At 40.1% G+C, this 23,723-nt stretch overlaps 1 protein-coding gene across 2 annotated transcripts in view; it reads right to left on the bottom strand.

Annotated features, from left to right (window-relative positions):
• TBC1D8 (TBC1 domain family member 8) overlaps window positions 1-23,723 on the bottom strand; it is a 49,144-nt gene that overhangs the window by 9,593 nt on the left and 15,828 nt on the right. The window contains exons 3-11 of one of the 2 annotated variants that reach the window (XM_068180362.1): window positions 20,679-20,797; window positions 19,134-19,362; window positions 15,279-15,519; window positions 7,823-7,982; window positions 6,448-6,642; window positions 5,026-5,208; window positions 4,501-4,651; window positions 3,236-3,450; window positions 2,318-2,435 (exon numbers count right to left, since the gene is read on the bottom strand). In XM_068180362.1, coding sequence (XP_068036463.1) covers window positions 2,318-2,435; window positions 3,236-3,450; window positions 4,501-4,651; window positions 5,026-5,208; window positions 6,448-6,642; window positions 7,823-7,982; window positions 15,279-15,519; window positions 19,134-19,362; window positions 20,679-20,797 — 1,611 coding nt within the window. Of the gene's footprint in view, window positions 1-2,317; window positions 2,436-3,235; window positions 3,451-4,500; window positions 4,652-5,025; window positions 5,209-6,447; window positions 6,643-7,822; window positions 8,031-15,278; window positions 15,520-19,133; window positions 19,363-20,678; window positions 20,798-23,723 lie in introns of both variants that reach the window. The other variant, XM_068180361.1, reaches the window with a different exon arrangement.

Raw genomic sequence — 23,723 nt, 5'->3', positions numbered from 1 at the left:
CACAGTCTAACAGGTAAAGTGGGGTAAGATGCCCGGCTGGTATATGCAGGGGATGGAAAAGTCATGGTAATTGACAATAGGATATGCCTGACCCTTGCCACCACTCTTGACCCATATATAACTTGTTTCTATCTTGTACCTATCTGCCTATAATTTCCTCTATGCATTGCAGAGAGGAGAAGGACAGCGGGAATTCCTGAAGGAGAAGCCCTGCCTGCAAGCTTTTCCCATTTGCAAGCAGTGAAATAATGAAAAAGCTTGTGAAAGGGGTCAGAGCTGGCAAGGCTGAAGGAGGGAGATGAAAGTAAGAAGGCTGAGTAGGACTGAATTGCCTAAGTTTTGAAAGCAAAAATTCTAACTAGCTAAATAAACACACAGATAAAGAAATAGAGGATTTTGAAAGTCATAAAGAAAAGGTCTGAGACAAAAGGAAGCCAAGAAGGCCTGTTATAACCAAGGTCATTAATTTGGTAGCTGTTTGGACTGCAGAGATTACTGGCTGACACTGCAGAGGAAAAGCATAGTGACGGGTAGCAAGGTCAGAGATCACCAAAGTTATTGAGAGATCAAAATTTGGACAAACAGTATTGGCAGGGTGCACAAAGAGGAAAAGTTTGGTCTTGGAAGTGTTATACAAGAAGAAACAATACAAAGTTTAGACAAGAGCTGGTTGCAAATCAAAAAAAAGAAGGTCGACTGAAATGCAGAGCCAAGAACACTAACTCAAGCAACAGGAACCAGAGGAGGGGCAGGGTGGAGAAAATCAGTAGCACCGATTTGGGCACGTTAAGTTCTAGGGTAAAGCAGAGCTGCAGAAATAAGTGCTCAGTGAAGCAACTATGCTGCAAAACTGCACCAGTGCCACTCAGCCAGGGAGAGCAGGGCAAAACTGAATTCCTGGCTCTTCACACTGTGGTGAGCCATGGCAGTAGAGGGACACAGAACTACTTCCTTGGGATAAAGAGGGCCAGAAAACAGAGACAGGACAACCAAAACTTTCAGCACTTAAACAATGTATGCAGTAGCCATGGCAAGTGACAGGTAAGATAAAAAGCACAAATCAACAACTCAAGGCAGGGGTATGGCTGGCCAGGTGAGACAACTCAGGTGAGCAGCAGAGAATGCTACTTAAGGGCAATAACCCAGCAAGCATCAGAAAGTTATGAGTAATCCAAAGCACACTGTTGATATATAGAAATGCTTGAGTAGTGATAAAGCTGTGTTTCTGCTTTAATCAAGGAAGGAGATGGACAAACATGGAAGTCAGTTATCAAAATAGCAGTTTAAGGTCATGTCTGGAGACAAGAAGAAAAGTTCTGACAAGTGGGACAGTTACAATGCCCAGTCCACTAGCAGAAAATACCAATGGCATTCAAAGCATCACAAAACATGCTAAGCATCCAGCTAAACTTTAGACTAACTCAACTTTAACTTACCTTCTTGCCAATTCAGTGACAAGACAGAAACTAAGTAGTGACACAGTGTCTGGAAGGAGGTATAACAACCCCATCCTTCATGGAAAAGACTGGAAATCTTCTCAAATATCTCCTCCTACTCCACAGGCAGCACAAGAGTGCCCAGAACCACTACTGCCAGGGCTTTGCTCCTATCCTCACTTCCTCACACGTGACTCTGGTCCCTCTCTTTGCCACAGCAAGGGTGTAACAGCAGATGCTGCAGCTACAGACTAAGGTTAGCACTAAAAACGGAAAATCTGTCAAACATTTCTGTAAGGGAAGTGACTGCAAAGAACAAATACTGCTTAGCCCCTCTCTTTCTGTGCATTAGGCAGTCTGCACAACGATCTTAAAAATAATGGCACTATACAAGGGACACAGCACACACAGTGCATGGCAAAGGGACTTGTATCAGCTCTCATTACAAAGGGCTAGTGTAGATGCAAGCCTGCGTTGCTCCAGTAGCCAGGCAATTCAGACAGTTCAGATCACAAAGCAGATTTCTCCTACTTTCATTTTAAACAGCCTGAGTCTCTAACACTGCACACTCCTAGCCAAGACCCACAAGCTCTTCTATTTATGTAACAGCCAAAAGTGTCACCATCTTCTGACCAACAGGAAAGAAAAAAACAAACTGTGAAGTTGAGCATATACTTACAGATTGTGCAGTTCAAACCCTTCAGACCAAACCAACCCTGGCTGGAATCTGAGCAGCCACTGCTGCTGTCCCTGCACACCACACAAGTGGATGGAGCACCTCGTCCATGGGGTCTGGACCCAGCTGACCCTGAGCACTTTCCCCACCCCTGCACCATATGGCTACCCCTTCCCAGTCTGCAAGACAAAGAACATGGGCTCACCTATCACTCGGTGGTTGAAGTAATCCGGCAGCATCCGCTCACACACAGCAACCAGCAGCCAAAAGGCTTCTTCCTCTTTGGCATACAGCAGCAACACAGAGGTCAAAATATTCATAGACTTACAAGGGCAAAGAAGAAAATGGGATTTGTTAGTGACAGCAAATCCTACTGACAAAAGCTCAACTGTGGCTATTTTTATAGAAAGAAAAGTAGCCTAACAGGATGTAAAGAACTAAGAAAAAAAAAAGCAAGAAAAAGAGGCAGCAAATACATAATTGCAACCCACAGGCATAGCAAGTTTTCCAAGCTTACGTATACTGCTTTTCATAATAGCAATAGAATAAAGAAAAGCACAGCACTCTATTTGCCAAGATACAAAGCAGGTAACTGATACTGCAAGATGTTATGGGGCTCCTTTCACTGCCCCTATTCCAGTATCAGGACCACTCTGATGTTAATCAGAATTCAGGGAGCTGACCAGCTGGACAAACTACTTTCATCATTTATCATCAGTTTTGGAAGAAAGTGGCAGAAAGGTTCATTAAGCCTCTGCCCCAGTGCATTACATAAATCATCATCTGTGCAGGCCAATTTGTCCTGCACTGCTTGCAAGTACTGTCCAAGAAATGCACTTTGCAACAAACAGAAGCAGCAGAAACAATTTTTCCCCTCCTGTAACTATAAATGCAGTTTGCAAAATGCTGAAGGAATGTCGTTGGTAGAACAGAGCCTTTTGGTGAGACTATGTAGTTGTTTTCCAAGGAAAAATGACATTTAATATCTAAAATTATGTATTTTTCCAACTGAAAGGTCTTTATTTATCAAAAGCACCATTAAAAGCACTCTCAAGAGAACAACAGAGAGTGGGAAGAAGGGGAAGAAAAAGCAGGGAGTATTATCCCACTGGGAATTTCTCACCTGGCAGTATCCTATTTTGGGGTTCCTGTGCGCATACGCCGTAAGCACCCTCCTGAGGGCAGCTATCCCTGTCTCGCTCTGGAAGGCCGGGTGCTCGGGCAGTGAGCGGTGCAGGTCACGCTCGATCTCCTCCGTCGCCATGCAGCACTTGCCCATGGATGCCTCCACCAAATGTACGTAGTACCCAGGATGCGAGACGAGATCCGTCTGGGCGTCTGAAGGCAGCAGAAGGGAGAAAGTGGAAGATGGGAGCGGATAAGGACAATGCTAAACCTAAGTGTTGGAATTACTGCTCAAAAGGGTGTAGTAAGCAAGGTGGTTTTCCCCAAGGTCTGTGAATATCCAGACCTAAAGACAAAGTCCTAACAGAATACACATCTTGAAAACGAAGTATTAGCAAAGCTTACATGACACAACATCATCCAAAACACCTTGATTGAGCAAAAGATGTCTCCAGCAGAAAGCACTGGTTTGGGTTGAAAGTATTGGTTAAAGATCATCTCATTCCAACCCCCCTGCTGTGGGCAGGGACACCTTTCACAAGACCAGGTTGCTCAAAGCCTCATCCAGCCTGGCCTTGAACCCTTCCAGGGATGGGGCATCGAGAGCTTTTCTGGGCAACCCCTTCCAAGTGTCTCACCACCCCCACATATTACTGGGAGAAATGTACTCTGCACTGTTCACATCCTTCCAGGAGGAAAAGCTCCACATTTACAAATGTCTGAATATGCCATATATTGGATTAAGGACTAAACTTGAGATCACATTGTAGGCACATTCTGGCTCTGTCATATTTGTCAATGAAATGAGTTGTTTTTTCCATCTCCAGTTTCTGTAAGCCCTGCCAACATTCAACGAGAAGCAGGAGCAGGTCTGCCAACTTTGAGCTTGTCATTATTTTGCAATAATCTGATTTGTCTAAGGCTAACTCAGTATTTACGCTACAATCTAATTGCTGCTTGAAGATGAACATTGTTTTATGAAAACATGATGCTAATTTTAAATTACATAGATTACAAAGATGTTACTTTGATTCTTCTGTACATCATAGGATGTCATCCTGAGATAAAACTTTTACAGATCTACCTGGGTACATCCTTGCATATATTATTTCAGTTCAGATCATGTCTTTTCCTTAAGCAGTATCACAGGTTCCATGTAAAGGACATTTAATTGCCCTTGAGAGATTTCTTGCCTAAATGTTTTGCCATGTCCAGAATCAGATGATGCCTACAGCCAACATTTACATATTTAAGCACGCCCACCTGAGAAAAGCAGCCAGAGTTTGCCTCTTAAGGATTCGGGAATTCCCATAGCAACAAGTTTTCTGATCTTCTCTGTGCGAAACATGCACACAGTTCTGCCATACTCTACAAAATGGTCATTCCACAGGCTCTCTTTGATTTGCTCTCTAGACTGGGAATGAGAAGATATATTTAAAAAAAACATGTGCATGTGAGACTTGGTAAACAAAAGCATTTCACATACTAGAAATTCCACAAGGTATTCCATTACCAATGGAAATGGGAAGTCTGTTCTAGGGACTTTGACTTTCCCCACTTTGCATATCTAATTCACCACACAGGGATAAAATTATAAATATTCACCAGAATGAAATGGGGGGAGGGAGAAGAAAAAAATCCAAATAAAAAAGCTGTTATCCTGTATCTAATTTCTCCAACCAATACAGAATGCATTTTACTAAAAACACCTATCCTGAGTGAATATAACCCCAGCTTTTTAAAAAACTAAACCAAAAACTCCTACAGCACTCCCCAAATGTTACATACCTTTCCAAAATCAAGGCCTGGCACTCCTGACTGATGAAAGTCTGACCTTAGTGCTTCTGCATTGAGCAAGTAATTGTTCTCCTTTTCACATTCACTTCTCTCTTTCCCTTGTGAAGCCTCTGTTCCCAGACACGCAGGTTCATCATCCCCCAGCGTGCACATGGATCCGAAGGCAATGCTGTTCTGCAATGCCAAATCAAAGTGGTAATGACTGAAAAGGCTAAGAACTACATGCTCAACTGTCCTCAAGACAGAGTTGCATTACCCTTTGCCTTTTGCATCAAAACCTTTAACACCTTTCAGGAGAAAAGGTCTTACTCAAGACTTTATACAAATTGTCATCCGTTTGCATGTCAGGAAAAGGGTTGTTACTTTAAAACAGAAGTTGTTAGCCAATTCTAAGTGTCCTTGATGACAAGCTACCCAACAGTCTTCTACTGTTATGATTTGAAAGATAAAATCACAGAACAATTTAGGTTGGAGAGGACTATCGTTTTCAATCCCCTGCTCAAAGTAGGAGCCCTCAGCCCTGGTTGCTGGAGTCTCTGCCCAGTACAGGTGAGTAGCTCCAAGAAAGCAGAGTGCACTGCCGCTCTGGACAGCCCAGTCCAGTTCTGCCTAACCATGAGGGGAAAGCTCTCTTTTTATCTATTCAGATTTTTCCTTGCTAAATCTTGAAGCTGTGGCTGCTCGTCTCTCAACTGGTATATTGAAGAAGAGTTTGCCTTTATCTTCCAACTCGCCACTACTTGGCAGAAGACTGGCTGAGGAAGCCCTGATCCCTCCACCTCTCCTTAAAAAGCATGTGCTCCAGCCCCTGACCATCTTATAGCCCTCCACTAGACTTACTCCAAATTATCAATGCTTTTCATGTGTAATTGAGCACAGTCAAACCTGGACGCAGTACTCCTGATCAGCCTCATAACTGCTGAATAAAAGGGAATAGTAACATTCCATGACCTTCTGGTTATAATCCTGCTAGTACAACCTGATATGGGGTTGTCCCTCTGCATTGTAAGAGCACACAGCTGAGTTACAGGCTGGACTTCTTCATGACTCCTCCACCTTTTCCACACAGCTGTTCTCCAACCAGCCATTCCCCAGCCTCTCCTGTCACATGGGCTTATTTTGCCAGGTTTCACATTTGCTTTTGTTGAACTTTGAGAGGTCTCTATCAGCCCATTCCTCCAAACTGCTGAGGTCTCTGTGAAGGGCAACCCATCTGCCCATCACAGTCCCTGTTCTCCCCAGCATGTCAATCACAAATATGCTGTGAGTGTCCTCTATCCCACCAGCCAGGTCTTTAAAGGTGGCATCAGGTGAGCATTGGCTCAAGATCAATTTGGGGGCCTCACAAAGAAGGCAGGACAGTGGAAAAATGGATAAACATATTGAATTAATAATAAAATAAAAGTTCAGTACCTGATTGTTATTTTGCAAGTTGTTGCAGTGCAATGGGTTGCCAGAGTTCACCTCTTTGAACCTCTGAAGCAGGTTCTCCACCAAAGTATCCCGGTCCTTCAGCTCAATGAACTGAAAGGCTGTCTTACTCCTTATGCTAACAATGATAGGATTAGGCAGAAGGCTTGTATCCTCCATCTTCTCTATACTGATTACCTTTTCCAGAGACATTACAGAAAATACATTAGGCACCACATCCACAAAATCATATTCAAATTTTCTACGTGTACCAAAACACAGCATTTCATATGCATGCTTTAAATGTGGTTATTCATATTGGTGTTCCTTAATTGAACACATCCTACTGCCTGAAGTTCATGGTCTCTCTAAAAGGTCAAAGCAGATGCCAAAAAGTATCCTAGATGCCTTTTTTTTTTTCCTAAATTACTTTGCATCCCACTTCTAAACAGCAGACAGAGGGAAAAGATAAGAAAGGAATGTATGATTAAAAAATGATTTATAGAAAGATCAACTTGATCAAATTCTGGGTGTGGAGGAAAAAATTTACTTTCCCACCTTTGAAGATAGGGAAAAGCAGTTGTTTTGTTAATTTTCAATAAGTATACAATACTGTTCTCATATTGTTTTTTGTTTCTGCAACAGTGGAAGGTAAGTTGCTACAGTTACAATATGATTTGGATGTTACTCTATTATTAGTCCAGAATGAAAGGAAAGCTTTAATTAAGAGATCATAACAGCCTTGTATTCACAGCAGATAAGGCAGGTGTTAGCTGACAGCTTCCTTCTCTCGTTCTACTCCCACCACCTTCCCTTGCGCTCTCCCTCCATTTAATCTTGTCTATTGATTTCATGGAAATTTGTCAGCCCATCACTGCATGCATAACATCCCCTCTTTCTCTCTGCCCTACAGCCTGGCAAAGTACCCACAGGTTTGTTAAAGGCTGTCTATGGAGGGAGAGCTCAACACCTGTGTTGATCCCAGGCTAGGATGCTTTTGCATTGCTGGAATGGGTCCAAGCCAGTCTCCATCAACATCAAGCTGGATGTACGTGTTTGTGGAGCTGGGAGGGGAGCCCTGTTCCAGTCTTCCCCAAGTCTTAGGCCAAGCAGACTCTGTTTCTGCAGTGTTCTGTCCTGCTGCATTACTTGTCCATACTTCACTTTGAGGATAGTTTTGAATCACCCATATTTTTAGGAGCTCAGGCCCTAATGAGTCCCAGAACAAGCTGTACAAAAATCCTGTAGGCAGGATACACACAAACATCCAACTCTTTTTCAACAAACAGTACTTTGTAGGTAAGTCAAGTGGCAGCAGAGGCTTAGGGTAGAAAAAGGTAGATAAGGACCCAAAAATTAAACAAACAACAAACTCTACCTCTCTAAGTGGGATGATCACAGTGCAGCAGCCATTTTCTTTACTGGCAAAACAGATATAACTGTCTGAAGTATACATTGTCCCTGCTGTGTGACAGCGACTGAACGGCGTCCAGAGAGAGCAGTCCACGACTTCGTGCAGCTTCTCCTTCCTGGGCAATCTGAAGAAGGCCCGAAAGAATTCATTCTGTGCTCTGGCTTCAAGATCCCTTAAGAAAAAGCAGCAAGAATAATTTCCTTTTTGGCCTCACCAAGAGCAAGGAATACAGAATAAAACCACCATCACAGCAATCTTCAGTGCCTATGTAAACAAAGCACTGTATAAGCAACTCTGAAATATGTTAAAAGGAGAACTTATCAATAAGTGCTTGTTTAACAATAAGGTCAAAAGCAACTAGTATAGTAATTAGTAAGGGAAAGGACACTAATTTGAATCAGCTGCTTCGCTAGTTTGGGTTTTTTTTACATTATTTCTTAACCATGCATTTTCTATGGCTGCCGTATGACTTTACATACGCCAGGAGTTACAAATTTCAGTGCCCAGGAGATAACTAAATCTTTCATCTGATGAACATATATTGAGCAAGGGAGATTAGCCTAATGTTCCTTGTTTCCCTTCACAGTAGCATTACCAACTTGCACCTGCACCCAAAAGTAATGCATTTGCTCAATGACTACCTCCAAAGTGGTCAGTAATAGAAGTGTTAATGATGGTGGCATTTAAATTATGGAATCCTTAATTTGGAGAGGTATCAGCCTCAGAGAGCCCTCAGAACAGTTTCAAAATGCAGAACAGTTTCAGGTCACTTACAGACTCAGTTGGGAATAAGAGCACCAGCCGCACTCAGTTTGAACTTGGCCTCCTTTCAGCCACCCATCCACATTTATATGAAAAGTTTAAATAAATGAAACTTTCATTACTGAGCCATGGTTATACAGACTTGGCTTTGAGGACTTATTTTTCTTCTCCTTTCTTAATAAAGAAGCCTGCAGTAATTTAGAGAACTATGCAATTACATCATAAACAGGCCATGGCTATTAGCTCACTAACAGCAGCTCCAGAAACATTAGGGCTTAAATTCTATAATTTTCTTTACTACAAGTAAATTTTTCCTAGCATGATTCACCATAAGGAAAAAAAAAAAAAAAAAAATCTTGATTTTGTGCCACTGAAAGAATTTAAAGCGTGGGCTGAAGCACAACAGGGAGTGGTACCTTGGTGCTGTAAATCCCCTCTCCACTCCTTTCTTCACCCACCTCTTCTGCAGACAACTTCCCTCTACCCCAGCCCTGTTCCCTGTTAAAATATAAGTTGAGACAAATGAGACTGCCTCAATAAGTAAATAAATTGTTTGTTTGGGTTTTGGGTTTTTTAGTTTAGTTTAATCCATAGAAAAAGACGTAGCCATGTGGAACAGGGAGGAAGACAATCCAGAACAAACTGAGATCTGAGAAGGGAGGATCTGTATCTGCAAGCAACAGAAAAGACAGAATGCGCTCAACCAGCGTTCAGCTTCTGTTTCCTTCTCAAGCATTATTTTCCTTAATAATATTATCCAAAGAAAGCAGACAAATAGTCTCCTGTTTTTTCACAGAGAACAAAGAGAAACCCTCTTTGTGAAGAAAGACAAAAAGGTTGCTCCTGAGCTAAAATTCCACAGCGAGAGTAACTCTGATAAGTGCCTGCAGCGATCTACTATTGTGACAAAGCTGGATCAGGATATGCCTCCTAGTTAACTCACCACTAAAATATTTTCCATTTCTGCACAGCACAGATGAATGCTGCTGATAGCATCAGGTCTGGTAGAGCTGTGCTCTCCTGCTATTGTGCTGCAAGGTAAGAGCCTCCCAGCATCTACTCAGCTGTGAAGATTTCTCGACCGGTATGTGAAAAGAGGCTTTATACAGAAGAGTGGGACCTCTATTGAGGCACATGTTGTCTGTTATTTAAGGGATGACTGTTTCCTATGCTCCAAAATCTGAAGCTTCTGAGTTTTCAGGATTTTCCTGCATTTCTTGGGGCTGTGGGCTCCACATGCACGGTCCATAAACCACAGGATTCTAAGCTGAAGAAGAATGACATTAATCACATCTGAAACTAAGTAAATTCACCAGCACTGTATCACCCCCACTCACCCGTGGAAGGCTGCCAATCCCAACATCCCTGGAATTGCCTGTCCTCCCATGACTCACACACAGGCTCACAGAGGGACACCACAGAGAACACACCACAGCCAGGGCTGCCCAAGAAACAAGTGCTGAAGTGGGCCAGCCTGCTTGGAGGAGGGATCTCAGAATGAAAAATGGTAGCAGAGAGACAAGATGCTGTCAGCACCTACCACTGTGGGCTCAAACAAGTGGTTTTATTCCAAAGTTCAACACCAAGAATATATTTCCTGTTAAGCAAACAAATTCTAGGGCTTAAAGGTTTCGCTTCATAAACACAGCCAAACAAAATTAGAGTTGGTTAAAAAAAACCCCAACCCTACAACTCTAAAAAACCCACAAACAAATTTAGCTCCTGAAACAAGACAGGCAATTGTTTAAACATGATGCAACAAAGATGGCCCACGTCACCGAGTCCCACAGCTTCCATTTAGAGTTTCAAAATACCTCCAATACCAAACAGAAATGCAATCTTTCTACTTGCACCCCTACCTGTTTGAAAATTTCTACTCTTGCTTAACTATTTCCAAGTCAGTTTGATTTTTAAGCAAATGCAGCATGCTGAGTGGTACTTAACTAAAAAAAGGAAAGCTATCATTATGTAAAAATAATGTTTACTGAGTATTTATACAAGCATCAGAAGAATAAAAGACAACAAGATGCAACTGCCTTGTTCCCTACTTTTCAAAAAACTCAGCAATTCCTTCTAAGTGCAGCTCCCAACTTGCATGTTACAGGATCATGGACTGCTTCCAACTCCAGCACTTCAAAGTGAACGGCAAGCCTGAACTGCAGTAACTCCTTGTGCATGACCCCCATGTTACCTTCCAAGAGCTTTAAATGAAAGGAAATAACACACACAAGACTAACAAAATGCCTAAAAGCATCAGGATGATTAAAATGTTGTCCTCACTGTCAAATGTTTTTCTGTGCTTTAAATCTAGCAGAAGCCAGCTTGGCAAGATTTTAGCTCTGCTGAGTCACTTGTTGCCTATCTAAAATCTAAACAGCCTTGTTGACCTCTTGCTTTAAGAGACAGATTACTAGATTCTTCTTACTGCTGAGACTCCAGAAAGTAAGACACTTTGGAAGTAACACATCCAACAATATATGTCTTGTTTTTCAGAAAAACTGCTAAATTCATGTGGGAAGAAAGGCTTCTTATAAGCAAGTCAGGAGATGTTATCTGAGAAGAGCTAACATGGACTTGTCAGGACACATGTAAACTGAACATCATTCCCTTACACAGCAGGAGCACTAGATTGTAGATGAAGGAGTTGCAATGAATGTTTTAGCCAAAATTTATTAAAGTCTTGATATATCCTCTCATGGAATTAATTAAACTAGAAGTGGCAAACTGTTGTACCAACACAGTTACAAAAGAGTACTTCAAAACACAGCCCTTCAGGGCTTGCTAATAAATTAGAAGGTTGTATCAAGAGGACCCCCTTCAGAATCTGTCCTAGATTAGCTTCTGTTCAATGTCTTCATTAGCAACCTGTATGATGGATCAAGAGCTTGTTACTAAACCTGCACTTGATGCAAGGCTGGTAGAGGCTAATGAACATAACAGGATCAGGTTCAGATTTATATTCACAAATTTAAGGGATATTGTAGGGAAAAAAGCATTACAAATATTTTCAGCTGTACTTCATAAGCTTCACAAATGCAGCACGGTGCAGAACTCCACCAGGAGCCATCCCTTGGGGTTACATAGGAACACAAGCTGAACAAGAGCCAGCAGCCTCATGCTCACAGGAGGAAGAGAACACTGGCTGGGCTGCAGAAGTTCATGGCCACCAAGATGCAGCATGGCAGTCCCAAAACTGGCAAGGTTTCTGGGGCAATCCTATATCCCGCGACCGCACACCTGCCCCCACAAGGCATCAGTGATGAATGTGACTGAGAAGAGTGACCAGAATGGCTGAAATCCACACTGATAAGAAAACCCTGGCAGAAGTAGGGCAGTGCAGCTTTAAAAAAAAAAATTTAAAAAAAAGAGAGAGAGAGAAAGAAGATACACATCAACCCCCAAACACACAAATGATTGCTCTAAGGGAGCACAAAGTGCTCTAAAGAAAGTGAACACTTCTGATCTCTTGAATAGTACTTGTTCAAGAAGTGACAGACTCAAAAAGTGTGGGAGATTCAAGTTAGACCTCAGACTTCTAAGTGACAGAACAGTGAAGTACTGGTATGGATCCTGATATGCCCATTACTGCAAACCCTAAAAAACACATTAGGCAATCGCAAAGAGATAACCCAAACCCAACCTTTTGCTACAGAGATGCAATAAAAGGAAGTTTTTTCTAGTCACATTCTACTTGTTGCTCAAGGTTTAAAAGCATTCTCAGATTCTCTCTCTGAATGAATAAATGCAGATTGGAGTGACATTTATGACTCAGGATACTTCAAACAGTTTCCATTGAGCTTAGATCAGTGTTAACAACCTTCTTTGCCTTCATATGAAGCAAAGTCATTCTCATTGGTAATTCACAGTTAAACATGAAGAAAAAAAGCTGACGTGGTTAGAGCCTGGGAAAACATATCACACTGTTGAAACCTTACTTACACCAGCACAAAAGCTTTTAAATTGTGGGTTTTGCTCTGGAGAATTTCTCACTACATTTGAGAAATGCAATGGGTACTTTTACATCCTGAAAGAGATGGAAATTAGAAGTACAAGAAACCTATACCAGAAACTGCTGCAGCCTTCTTTTTAAAAAAGAAAAAATAGTTACCATATGTGTTCCAGTAAAATTGTATGGCATATACATATGTCTGCAAGAAATGGCATTTGTAGGTACCAAACACATCAGCTTTACTTTGCTTTTTATGGTAATTACTTCCATTGCCATTAATCCCTTCATAATTCATTGTTCTGTGCCTAATCATTTCATTAAACAGCACAAAAAATTGCATACTGATTTGTTTGACTCAGGCTATGATATAATTTGTGTCACAGGCTGTGGGCCTAATCCCACAGCCTCTCTGAGTCCCATCCCTCCACTGCTCAGCAAGATGATTCCAAGAGCCTCAGGAATGGCAAAGGTTTACGGTTTTCAGACTGCAGAATATACTGATCATGACAGCACTGAAAAAGTTTTTTTTTTTTTTAATAAAGATATTGAAACAAGGCTCTCACAAAAGCCATCCACAGTACCTTCATTAATTTGTCAGAGCTGCAATAGTTCCAATGATGTGTATGTCTGCTTTCATTTTCATAGATTATTATTTGCTTCCAAATCATTTTCAAGAATTAACAACGACAATTAGAGGGAATGTGTTGAGAGGATAGTAATTGCTCTTGTAGTACTAAAATGGCTTCAAGAAAAAAAGCAGCAGCCAAAACTTCATACACCAAAAAAGTAAAACATCCCCCCCAAAACATGTTAACACTGAAAACCAGTTTGTCCACTATTCAAACTACAGTCTTGCTTAATCACCTTACATCAAAGTGGTTGCTGAAGTGGGACAAAGGGCACCAGAAACAGCAACTTATCCAACCACTACCTAATTCATGCAGAGGAAATGGGATTTTATCATCTTCCGTGCCATCCCAAGCCACAGCACAGATTAGAGAACATCTTGAAAGAGAAACCTCCAGCAAATATATTTTTGTCCTTCCTTCTCCCTCTGTTCCATTTACTTTCTCTTTTCTTCTTCAGTTGAAGAGAAGGAGATAGAGAACCTGTTTGAATAAGTGTGGGATGGTTTCTCTTGCTTGACTGTTAATAGACACATTACTTTTCAAAAATGCCACAAGGTACTTAAAAGTTGATTCCCTGAGAGCCCCTTTTTATAGCATATTACTAAGCTTATTCTTTTCTTTACAACTGTAATTTTACTTTCTTTCCATTCAGTTAGTACCCCTGATTTAAAGACTGTTTTGGGAAGTGACAATGATAAAAATTGGTAGATGCTGAAAAATATCTCCCCCCAGGTTTCTGTTACATCTCCTCTGGATTTCTCATCTTGCATCTAACTTTTCAGCCCAAAAGCAGGAGGAACATAAAGTGGTAATGCATGGAAAGGGGCTGAGATACAACCTACCACAGCCATATTCTACATTAGCTAAAGTACGCATCCCTACACCTCTTGAGCCAAAAGCCTACAAGGTTAAAAAACCAAGTTACACACATGGAGTAAAAACAATGGTAGTTCTTGTATTCCAAGGAACCCTGGTTACTAAAAAAAGTCTGCAAAGATGTTTATTGTTGCTCATCACTGTGTTACGTCAAGTGAATTCGTCAATGATGAAATCCTGATGTCACTAATTTTCCTTACTGTGTGTGCATATGAAATTGCAGAGGAAGTCCATTTTATTGTTTTAAACTCCATTATGAAACTTGGCAGAAGTGTTTAGCTGAGATATAGGCCCACCACCACTGTAAAAATGTCCCTCAGAAACAATAAAATGGCTACTGGTCTTTCTTTTTTTGGGAAATGATACCATGCATTCCTCATGTTTTAGTCACGAAGCAACACCTGATTCCCTTCATATCCCTGGCATAGAGAGAGGAAGGAAGAGCAGGAAAGGGCATGATTCAAGAGGAGATAACCACTCCACAAACAACCCATTCAGAATATAAGTATTTTAAATCAGCACCTTAACCTTGATGCCCCAGGCAAATTGCAGTTTGGGGTATTCCATCCTGCCCACCTAAAATTCCTCAGGGCAGCTTCCCTCCCCCTTTCTCGAGGCAGCAAATAAAACACAGAGTTGTGTGTTGTGCTACCAGCAGAGAAATAGCCATCAATCTTTTCCTGAGAGCCAAATGCATTTCTGTAATGGAAGAGGAATGCAGGGATGCATTTCAGGGATGCAAGGGGTAGAGCTGGCAATAGCAATACCACAATTGTGTATTTTTTAAGTCCTGTAACTGCTCACTAAATTGGCTACGGCAATCACACTAGTGGGAATTCTATGTTTCAGATATGATCAAAAGTAGTAATTCGAGAGAACTGAAGGCACTAGGAAAGCCTACACATTACCAAAAATGTAAGCAAAATAATGCTGCTCTTCAGGGAAGATGGAAAAAATCCCTTGCTGCAATCTTCCCTTCTATGGGAACAGTACTTTTGAAACTTTTGTGTTGTTTAAGGGAAGAATATAAAGTCAAAAAATGTATCTTGCATACAAGTTAAAATACACCTTTTGGATACACCATAACACATTATGAAGTCTCTTGCAGCCAATCAAAAAAAGCTTTGAAATCTTACCCAGCTAACACACCAAACCATGAAGCCCACTACTGAACCTCCACTCATACAACAGTCTAGCTTTTTACCTCTTGGTAATCTGAGTAGGGTCCTGCAGGCCTGGATCCAGCTCAAAGATTTCATTATCCAGTAGCCTTCGGAGTGTCACATCTGCCAGTTGCTCCATGATTCTGAAAGCCTCAGAGATATTGAGGAACGTGGAGAAGTCGCGCTCTTTATTTGCTGTAGTGACACGAACTGTGTCCGTCATGAAGACATTGGAGGTTCTTTCCAGTTTCTGGACCTCAACCCAAGGAATGATAAGTTTCACTGCAATCCAAGAGAAGAGCAAAAGTGGGTTGGAAACTTTGCTTTCATATTTCAGATTTGGGAAACAATCAAATTCAGAATGAAATGCAAACCAAAGAGGAGAGAGATACATTTTTTGGGGCAAGATCAACGCTGAAATGTCTGTTATGACTCAGCATTCAATCTCACCCACTCCAAAAGACATGTATTTTTCAGAATCTCTCCCTCAAAATTTTAACTATCTTCACAAGAAATGCTAGACTGGGGAGTGGTGCCTTTACAGAACATCTGCCATACACTGTGCTCCCAACTCCTTTACAAGTCATTTCTGCAGCCTGCTTCCTTACCACTAGAAGAAACAGTTCATCTTCAGAATACAAAGATAAGGCTTTGCAATCTCCTAGAAACAAAACAGTAGGCAGGTAGAAAAATAATTACATGCACAGTTACTTTAGCTTTTAAAATAAAGCTAACTCCCATCCAGAAGAAAACTTTTTGGAGACTGCTATAAAGTGTAATTACTACTATAAACAAGACATTACTTTTGCTTTTTACTGAAAAGATGCACAGGGCACATCTTGCCCTAAATATTAACTATAGTCAGGCTTGTTTATAGAGAACAAGAAGTGTAGGACACTGTTCTCTATATTTAAAGTTGTTGAATCATATAAATACAAGTGGCAAACAGAATCAGCTTACTTTAGATAACTACTGCAGGATGTTACTCGCCTCTCACATGAATCTCTGGGTAGAAATTAAGCTGGAAAGGACTTTAAAATAGATTCAATTTCTTCTTAACAACTGTTGGAAGCTTCCCAGATTTCTCTGTGCCAATAACATCAAGACTACACCCCTTAACATCCCTAGCTGGTCTCCTGATGCCAATAAAGCAATAAAAAGGCAGTAATAACAAACATTGTCATATATATATGACACTTATCAAAGATCATTCATCACCTAAGGAGCTACCCTCAGCAAGTTTTCTGTACTACATGAACCACAGCTGTCAAGATTATTTACAGATTGCATTTTTTCTTACTTAAATAAAGCACAGCTGCATCAACATGCAGAGACTGTTGCAAATGATTATAAAATCAACTGTACCAGCCCAGCCAAGGGAAGAAAGTTTAAATAATGCCATAGCAACAGCACTGCTGTTCAGGCAGGTCAGAGTCACACAGGCTCTACAGTGTTGGTTACAGAAAAACACAACAGCCTGTACAGGACCCAAGAGTGATAAAAAGTACAAAGTCTTCGAAGTTTCAGAAAAACACATATTTAATTAAAAATGTGAAGAAACCCTGGCACACCCTTTCAAGCTATCTGACGATCTAAGCCTCTGAAATCCTACAAACACTTGGAAGCTTAGATAAAAGGGGACTTGTCCTGGAAAAAAATTTCCATGGAGTTTGTAGTCACATAAGCAGTAAATTAATTTCATGAGAAGTTGAAAACAGGTTCTGATATTGCATTCCAGGTCACTTCAACACAAAATGAAACAAGAAAAAGGGAAACAACTTGCCAGAAGCAGAAGACTTAACGCTTTGCCTATAAAGAGATTTCAGTATATGATTTGGGGGGATTTTTATAGAGGTAAAACACAATTGAGAACTAATTTTATTGCAACTCATATATTGGTTTTTTTCTCTGTGTAGTATTGAAGAACACAATAAATGTGATTTCTTAGCAATATTTTCAAGACCAGATTTAACCAGATTTCATTTGTGATTGCTACCTGAAAAAGTCAAAGACAATGAATCACTTGTTCTGCATGTAATCAGCATCAGCTTCTCAAACAGTAACAACCAGAACTGTATTAAATCTGGATTATTCCCTGTAACACAATATTTCATAAACATGACAAAACACTAGCTGAGAAACAGAAGTAATCTGCTTTATCTCAATCAAGGAAGTATTTCAGCATATATGCTGCTTCCCACTGAGCTAGGGAAGTTTGTTTAACCAAAAGAAAATTCAGGGGGTTTTCTCACATTTCCATGCAAATGTATGGGAACACAAAGACAATGCAACTGTTTACATTGGGGAATGAACAGTGTATTTTCCGAGTTCAAAATAAGAAGTTGCAAACATGTAATTGTTTGTTTGGTTTGAGTTTTTTTGTTGATTTTCATAATGAATATTATTAAAGATATGAGAAGAAATCTCTTCTTAAACAATACAACATGATATTGTATTTCCATTATCATTTAACAATCTGTGGTATTGCATAAACAAAATTTTTGGAACCATATAAAGGGTTTTTTGCTCTTCCTCCTCCTTCCACTGTTATCTATCATTAATAAGTATAATTTCTGCTTTGTGTGCTTTGGCAGATTGGCTATCTCAGTTTTAATGAGAGAAAACCTGCAACGATAATAAGAAGAAATGATTGACAAAGGATATTATTTAATACTAACCAGAGAACAAGGAGATTAAACAAGAACTCATATATCTAGTACATATCAAGAAATTCCATTCTAGTCTTTTCAGCATAACTCAACTTTTGTTTTTATAGTGAATAAAAAACTTAGCTGCATTTCAAATATAACTCTTCCATCTTTTGCTGACACAACAAAATAACTGGCTTGACATAATATAAGGGAAGAAAAGACCTCCAGCTCTAAGCATGTTTTTGTTTGTTTCCAGTCTTAGAAGTTACTATCTTTATTATGATGAACTTAATTTCTAAACCTACAGCTATATCTCAATATTAAATCCAGATGGAATATGGCAAAGTTTTCCTAATTGATCTGACAAACACTTCTATATTTACAGCAGTATAGGTTTCTATTGCTAACTTTGTTTAAGTTCCACCAGGATAAACAGGCCTTAAAAGGCTAGAGGTTTATTCACAATTTTACTAAACAGAGAAATGCTATAGAGTTTTAAATGGCTACATTCATTTTTACCATCTTACATCTGTTACTTTTATATTTACCTTATAATATCTATTCTGTCAGGCATTGCATTCACACAATTATTTCTCTGTAGAAGAACACCACAACTGAATCCTTAGAACTTGCTGAACCATCTGAAGGGCCAAAAAGCCTCAGGATACGCTTCTTGTGACTTTACTGCACTGCTATTCAGAAACACAAACAAATCCCTAAATTGCTGTTGTTTTTCCTTAAAAGCTATGAATTTTCACCTGGTTCTCCAGGGCACATTCCTTTTATTTGTCCTGGGATTTCTTCAGGCAGGCAGCTTGACTCAGGCATCCCTGTTCCCACCAGCCCTTCCCCTACCACCCTGCTGCGATGTGGGGATTCTGCTTCCCTGCCTGTGGGAGGGACTCATCCTTACCATTTTCAGCACTAAAACTCCTTAATTTAGAACTTGTGGGAGGTCTGCTACATCTTAAAGTTGCTTCACCATGCCAAAAAGAAAAACCAGGTAACAACTATGTCTGTGTGCTCTTGCAGTGTTATTTTTATTACAGGATTCATATTAAAACACAAAGGCTGAAGTGAAAATTAAATTAAACAGGATTTTTCACCTGAATAACTAAAAACTCAGAAACTAAACTTCAAAAGTGAGCTAGGCTTTTCATAAGAACCCTGGCTATTCTTGCTTTTAAATGTAGTTACATTTATATCTCGCCCCAGCATAACGTTTCTTAATGCATTTACACTTACATTCTTTGCCCAGGAAGAAGGAATAAAAACAGAGATGATTGATGCTCAAATAAAGCCAGCCTTGCCGAGGAACTTTTCCTTTCCAACAGCAACAGGAATAATAGGTGATCAACTTCTCTGCTTCAGGAAAATTAAATCTGGATTCAAATTTCACCAGGGCTTCTCGGAACTTCTCGGGGTCTTCCTCCTGCTCAGCGAGTTTGCTGCTCGTTTCCTCTGCAATCAGTGCCTGAGTCCGGAACAAGACCATATGGCAGGATAAAGCTATGGCACTCACACTCAGGCAAGCTGCTACAAGCTACCCATTCAAATCCTAATAATGCAACACTTTCTGACAAAGAAATTCCAGTCAATTTTCACAAATGGAGAAATTTCTCTGGTACTTGCATCTCTCATACATTTTGAATGCTCCCAAAGCAAGACTTTGGGGCCTTCTTTACCTTAGCCATAGGTTTTCCAATGAGTCTGGCAGGACCATATCTCTGCACGTTCATTATGCTCTTATTTCATATACACAGAGTAAAAATAGACTAACAGTTGTGGCTACTGACCAGTACTATTTACCTATGAAGAAGCAAAGCAGTCAGATATGTCAATAACTTGAGACATGTTTGGAACCATTACAAACACAGTTTCAAGAACATCTACATAAATATAATTAAGATTTCAGATTTTTAACAGTGGTATTACAACAAAGGAGTTAAGTATGCATTGCACCATGCAGACAAATAATCCATATATTACAGCATCTGCTATAGTTTGTAATTACCAAGCAGTCCTAACATGCTAAAAGTCTTCAGCAGGTGCAAGGGTCCAAAACCTGGATTTAACATTAACTAATGAAACCTGAAGAATTTTAGATATGTATTGTGCTAGGTAACAGGCTGTCACTGTGTTATCAAGAGAGATTAATTGAATTTGGTATTTCAGTGCACTTTAGATAATATGCCTTTTTTTAAAGAAAGCAGGATAAAAACTAGGATTTGTACAGTGATGTTTTGATTTTGTCCTCTGCTTCCCCAAATTCAGAGCCCACAGAGCTCACAGCAGCAAGGTTGAAATTCACCAAAAACATTATGTTCCTACAAAATTTCCAAATTGAAAAAGAGGCTATGGAGGGAAGAGCAACCCATTAAAACTCTTAGCAAGAAAAAGCTTGTAGCAGGACCTGAGGAACAGCAGCCACCAGTGAACCCACACCCCTACCAAGCTCCTCTTGTATGTATTTCATTAAAAGTGGAGCTCAGAACACCAGGCTTTTAAAGTTACTTCCTACATGCCATTGTTATTTTTAATCTGATTTATGGTCACAAAATTCCTCTACTTTAAAAATTCTTTAACCATCCAAAAGGATGCTCATTTCTCCAACCATGTGGCAAGCCAGCAGCTTCATGTGCTGGCCACATCAGGTGCAAGAGCCACACAGAAAACAAGTCATGTTTATATAATCAGAACCAAGGATGAGTGACAACAACTTCATTACATTCTTCTAACAAACCATATGTAATCGGGAAGGGGAGGGGGTGAGTGAGACAGTTTCCTTACCTTCACTTTCCCTTTGACAAAGCTAACAATATCTTCCTTATTGTCAAACACAGACAAAGTATGGAGCAAGTTTTGTTCCAGCCATTCCCAGTGCTGGTTTATTTCCTCTGCAGTAGCACCTAGAAAAGCAAAAAATATTATATTGAATCTAATCATACAAAAAATAAAATTGAAAGCAAGGGAGAAAGAAACATAATAAAATGCACTATTTCATAAATTTATTATGAGAAACTGAACTTTCAACCTCAGAATTCTTAGCAGCAAGCAGGTCAAAAAGGTCTCGTTCACAGCAGCATAGTTAGAGAAAAACAAAAACCTCATTGTTTTAGAGAATTAGTTTTAGGGCTTTTAGTTTTATCTTCTTGAATGCTCTCAGCCAACAAATGCTGCATTAAAAGTCAAAGCAGAAAACCATCAAAACTTCATCCTGAGCTGCCAGACTGCAGCTTATTCTGACATGACATCCTCTAAGTGGCCACTGGAAACCTTTGATTTATGCCCTGTTCCCAAAAGTCCCCCATCTTCCTCTCTGCCTCCCTCAATACACAGATGCACACACACCCCCCACACACATACACATGCACACCCTTTGAGAGGAATACAAAGCCCTCTATAATAAATAAAGAACCTAAAAAGGAGTTTGCAACACCTAAAGGTTCTACAAGCGCACATTTCTACAGTTTGGGGAAGAAATAATGTGAACAGAAATCTTTGACTAATACAGCTTTTCAAATCTTTAAAGCTTATTTCTCTAAACATCTGAGGGGTTTGCTGGTTCTTTAAATGTAATCTGTTCACACTAAATCCAGAAATAATATTTCACTCATTACCGATTTGCTTTGGCTCCTTCTGCTTGGAACTGAATTGTCTCTGCATGACACGATGACAGAAAAGTCATAGCAAGATGGGCACCATACAGGGCCAACAAGGGAAAATCTGACCCCTTCAGTTCTTACTGGTCAGTAATTAGACATTATAGGCAAAAAACTAAAGGCAGTAATAGTTGCTTCTCCTAGTGCCTTGCTTGTGGAAGAAAGAAGAGAAATAGCTGTACATAAGAGACATACAAATCACACATGAATATAATAATAAAATTAATCTCAAAAAGAAGACCCATTATCTCAAGATTTGTTTTGTGTGTACATTAGTGATGCATCATGTTGCCTCACAACAACAAAATATTATAAATTTAGGTGAGGATTTTCCATTTCCCACTGCTCTGTTTTCCATGCAGAATGCCAGCTGGCAGGGAAACCTTCCACGCTTTAACTTCCCTGACAGGAACGTCTTGTAATGAAACTTCTTAAATATCATTAATCAAGGTTAAATTTAAATTAAAAAATCATAAAATCAGAGACACTTAAAAGCCCTTTAGGTCAAGAAAACAAATTATATAAATGTTTAAGAACACCAGAAATACAGTAATTTTATACTGAAATGGCTGCACAAAGCAAATACTGAGTTGAATCTTTATTTCTGAGTAACCGAAAAGATACCAAATGCATGGGCAAGCTGTCAGGCTGCCTCTTGTGAAATAAGCTGTGAGCAAGATCCTTTAGATAGTAGTATCCACACTGCTGGGACTGCTCTGAGCCCAGGCAGCAGCTATACTCCACAGGGGCTCCTGCAATGTATCCTGCCTGCCTCCAGGGTTTCTGTTCAAATAGCAAAAGATCATTTTGGCCCTTTCATTTGGTCAGGCCAACTCAACTTTTTGAGTCCCTTCTTTATTTCTAATTTCTATTTCGTAGTTTAAAGTTGTTCTGTGATTTGACCCAAGCATTGCCAATCTCTTATTTCCATTCCTTATTCCTCTTCCAGTGCTGATGTTCTGCATAGCATTTTACTCCACCTTTTACCACCTTATTCATCTGTCAAGTGTTTTGTCTAACCACAGCCTCATTCCTCAGAATCTTTTCTTTAAACCCACTTCTCATCAAATCCTTTGTTCTCCCTCTCCTAAAACCAACTTTGCTTGACTGAGACTTGAGTTTCTTTTTTGCCCATGAGCCTTCTGAAAGGAAAATTTCAAGTGGCTCTACACAAGGGATGAGGTTAGACTTTTTTTTTTTCCCCTGTACTGGTATAACATGATTAACCATCTGGATTAAAACATCTCTGCCAGAACAGCCATGCAGGGATCAGATTTCCTAGCACCCCTTTGAGATCTGCACATGTCTGTAACAGACCTGACCCTTATGCATATATTATCATTTAAGCCTAGAGCTCCTGCAACAGAGGACTGCCAACATACAATGCAAAATGTCATTTAATTAACTGCTTGATGACATGATGGCTACCCACAATTAAGTTACACTGGGAGAATGAAAGGAGTTCCTGGAACTGCTCCTTGCCCTCACTATACAGCAGCAGGAACAGGCCACTTCTGTGTGGGGAATGTCCTTCTCCACCTTCCCAAGAAGGGGTTGGGGTGATGCTCCTCTGACTCCTATTGCCAGCTCTCCCCTGGACACTCATGTCAGGGTTTCACAGTAGCAATATTATTCACAAACAGCTTCTGCTCCATGGTTCTTTAGTTCTGTGCAGCTCTGGCAATTGTCTATGTTCTACCCATGCAGCACACAAAACAGACGCCTCTGCTTTCTGCTCCATTACTATAAATCTCATTTTCTCAGGGATGAGCATCCATTCAGAAGAGCCAAAGAGAATTTTAGAAAACATTAATCATGTAAGTTTGTCTCAGCAAAATCCTTAGCCATTCCAACCCAGCAAGTTTGTCATCTGGAGTTCCTTCAAAAAATAAAAAAAAACAAAATCAAAAAACCACACCAAATTCTGTGTGCAGTAAGAGTGTGGGTGGGGCAAGGATCAGCCCCAGAAAGTAGTATTGCATATGCACAAATAATCAAGAAGCCATGAAAGCAATGATTTTCCAGCGAAAGCTACCTAGTTTCATCACAGGACTGCAAAAGCATGAAGGTCTTAAATTTCTCCATGAGATGGCATTACTTAAATATAAAAAGGAGGGGAGGAGGGATAGAAAGCACACAGCAATTGCAAAACAAAGAAAACCTAGCCAAAACA

This window comes from Anomalospiza imberbis, chromosome 2 (genome assembly GCF_031753505.1).
Source record: "Anomalospiza imberbis isolate Cuckoo-Finch-1a 21T00152 chromosome 2, ASM3175350v1, whole genome shotgun sequence".
Lineage (NCBI taxonomy): Eukaryota > Metazoa > Chordata > Aves > Passeriformes > Viduidae > Anomalospiza > Anomalospiza imberbis.
This window is presented reverse-complemented; position numbering and strand designations above follow the sequence as displayed.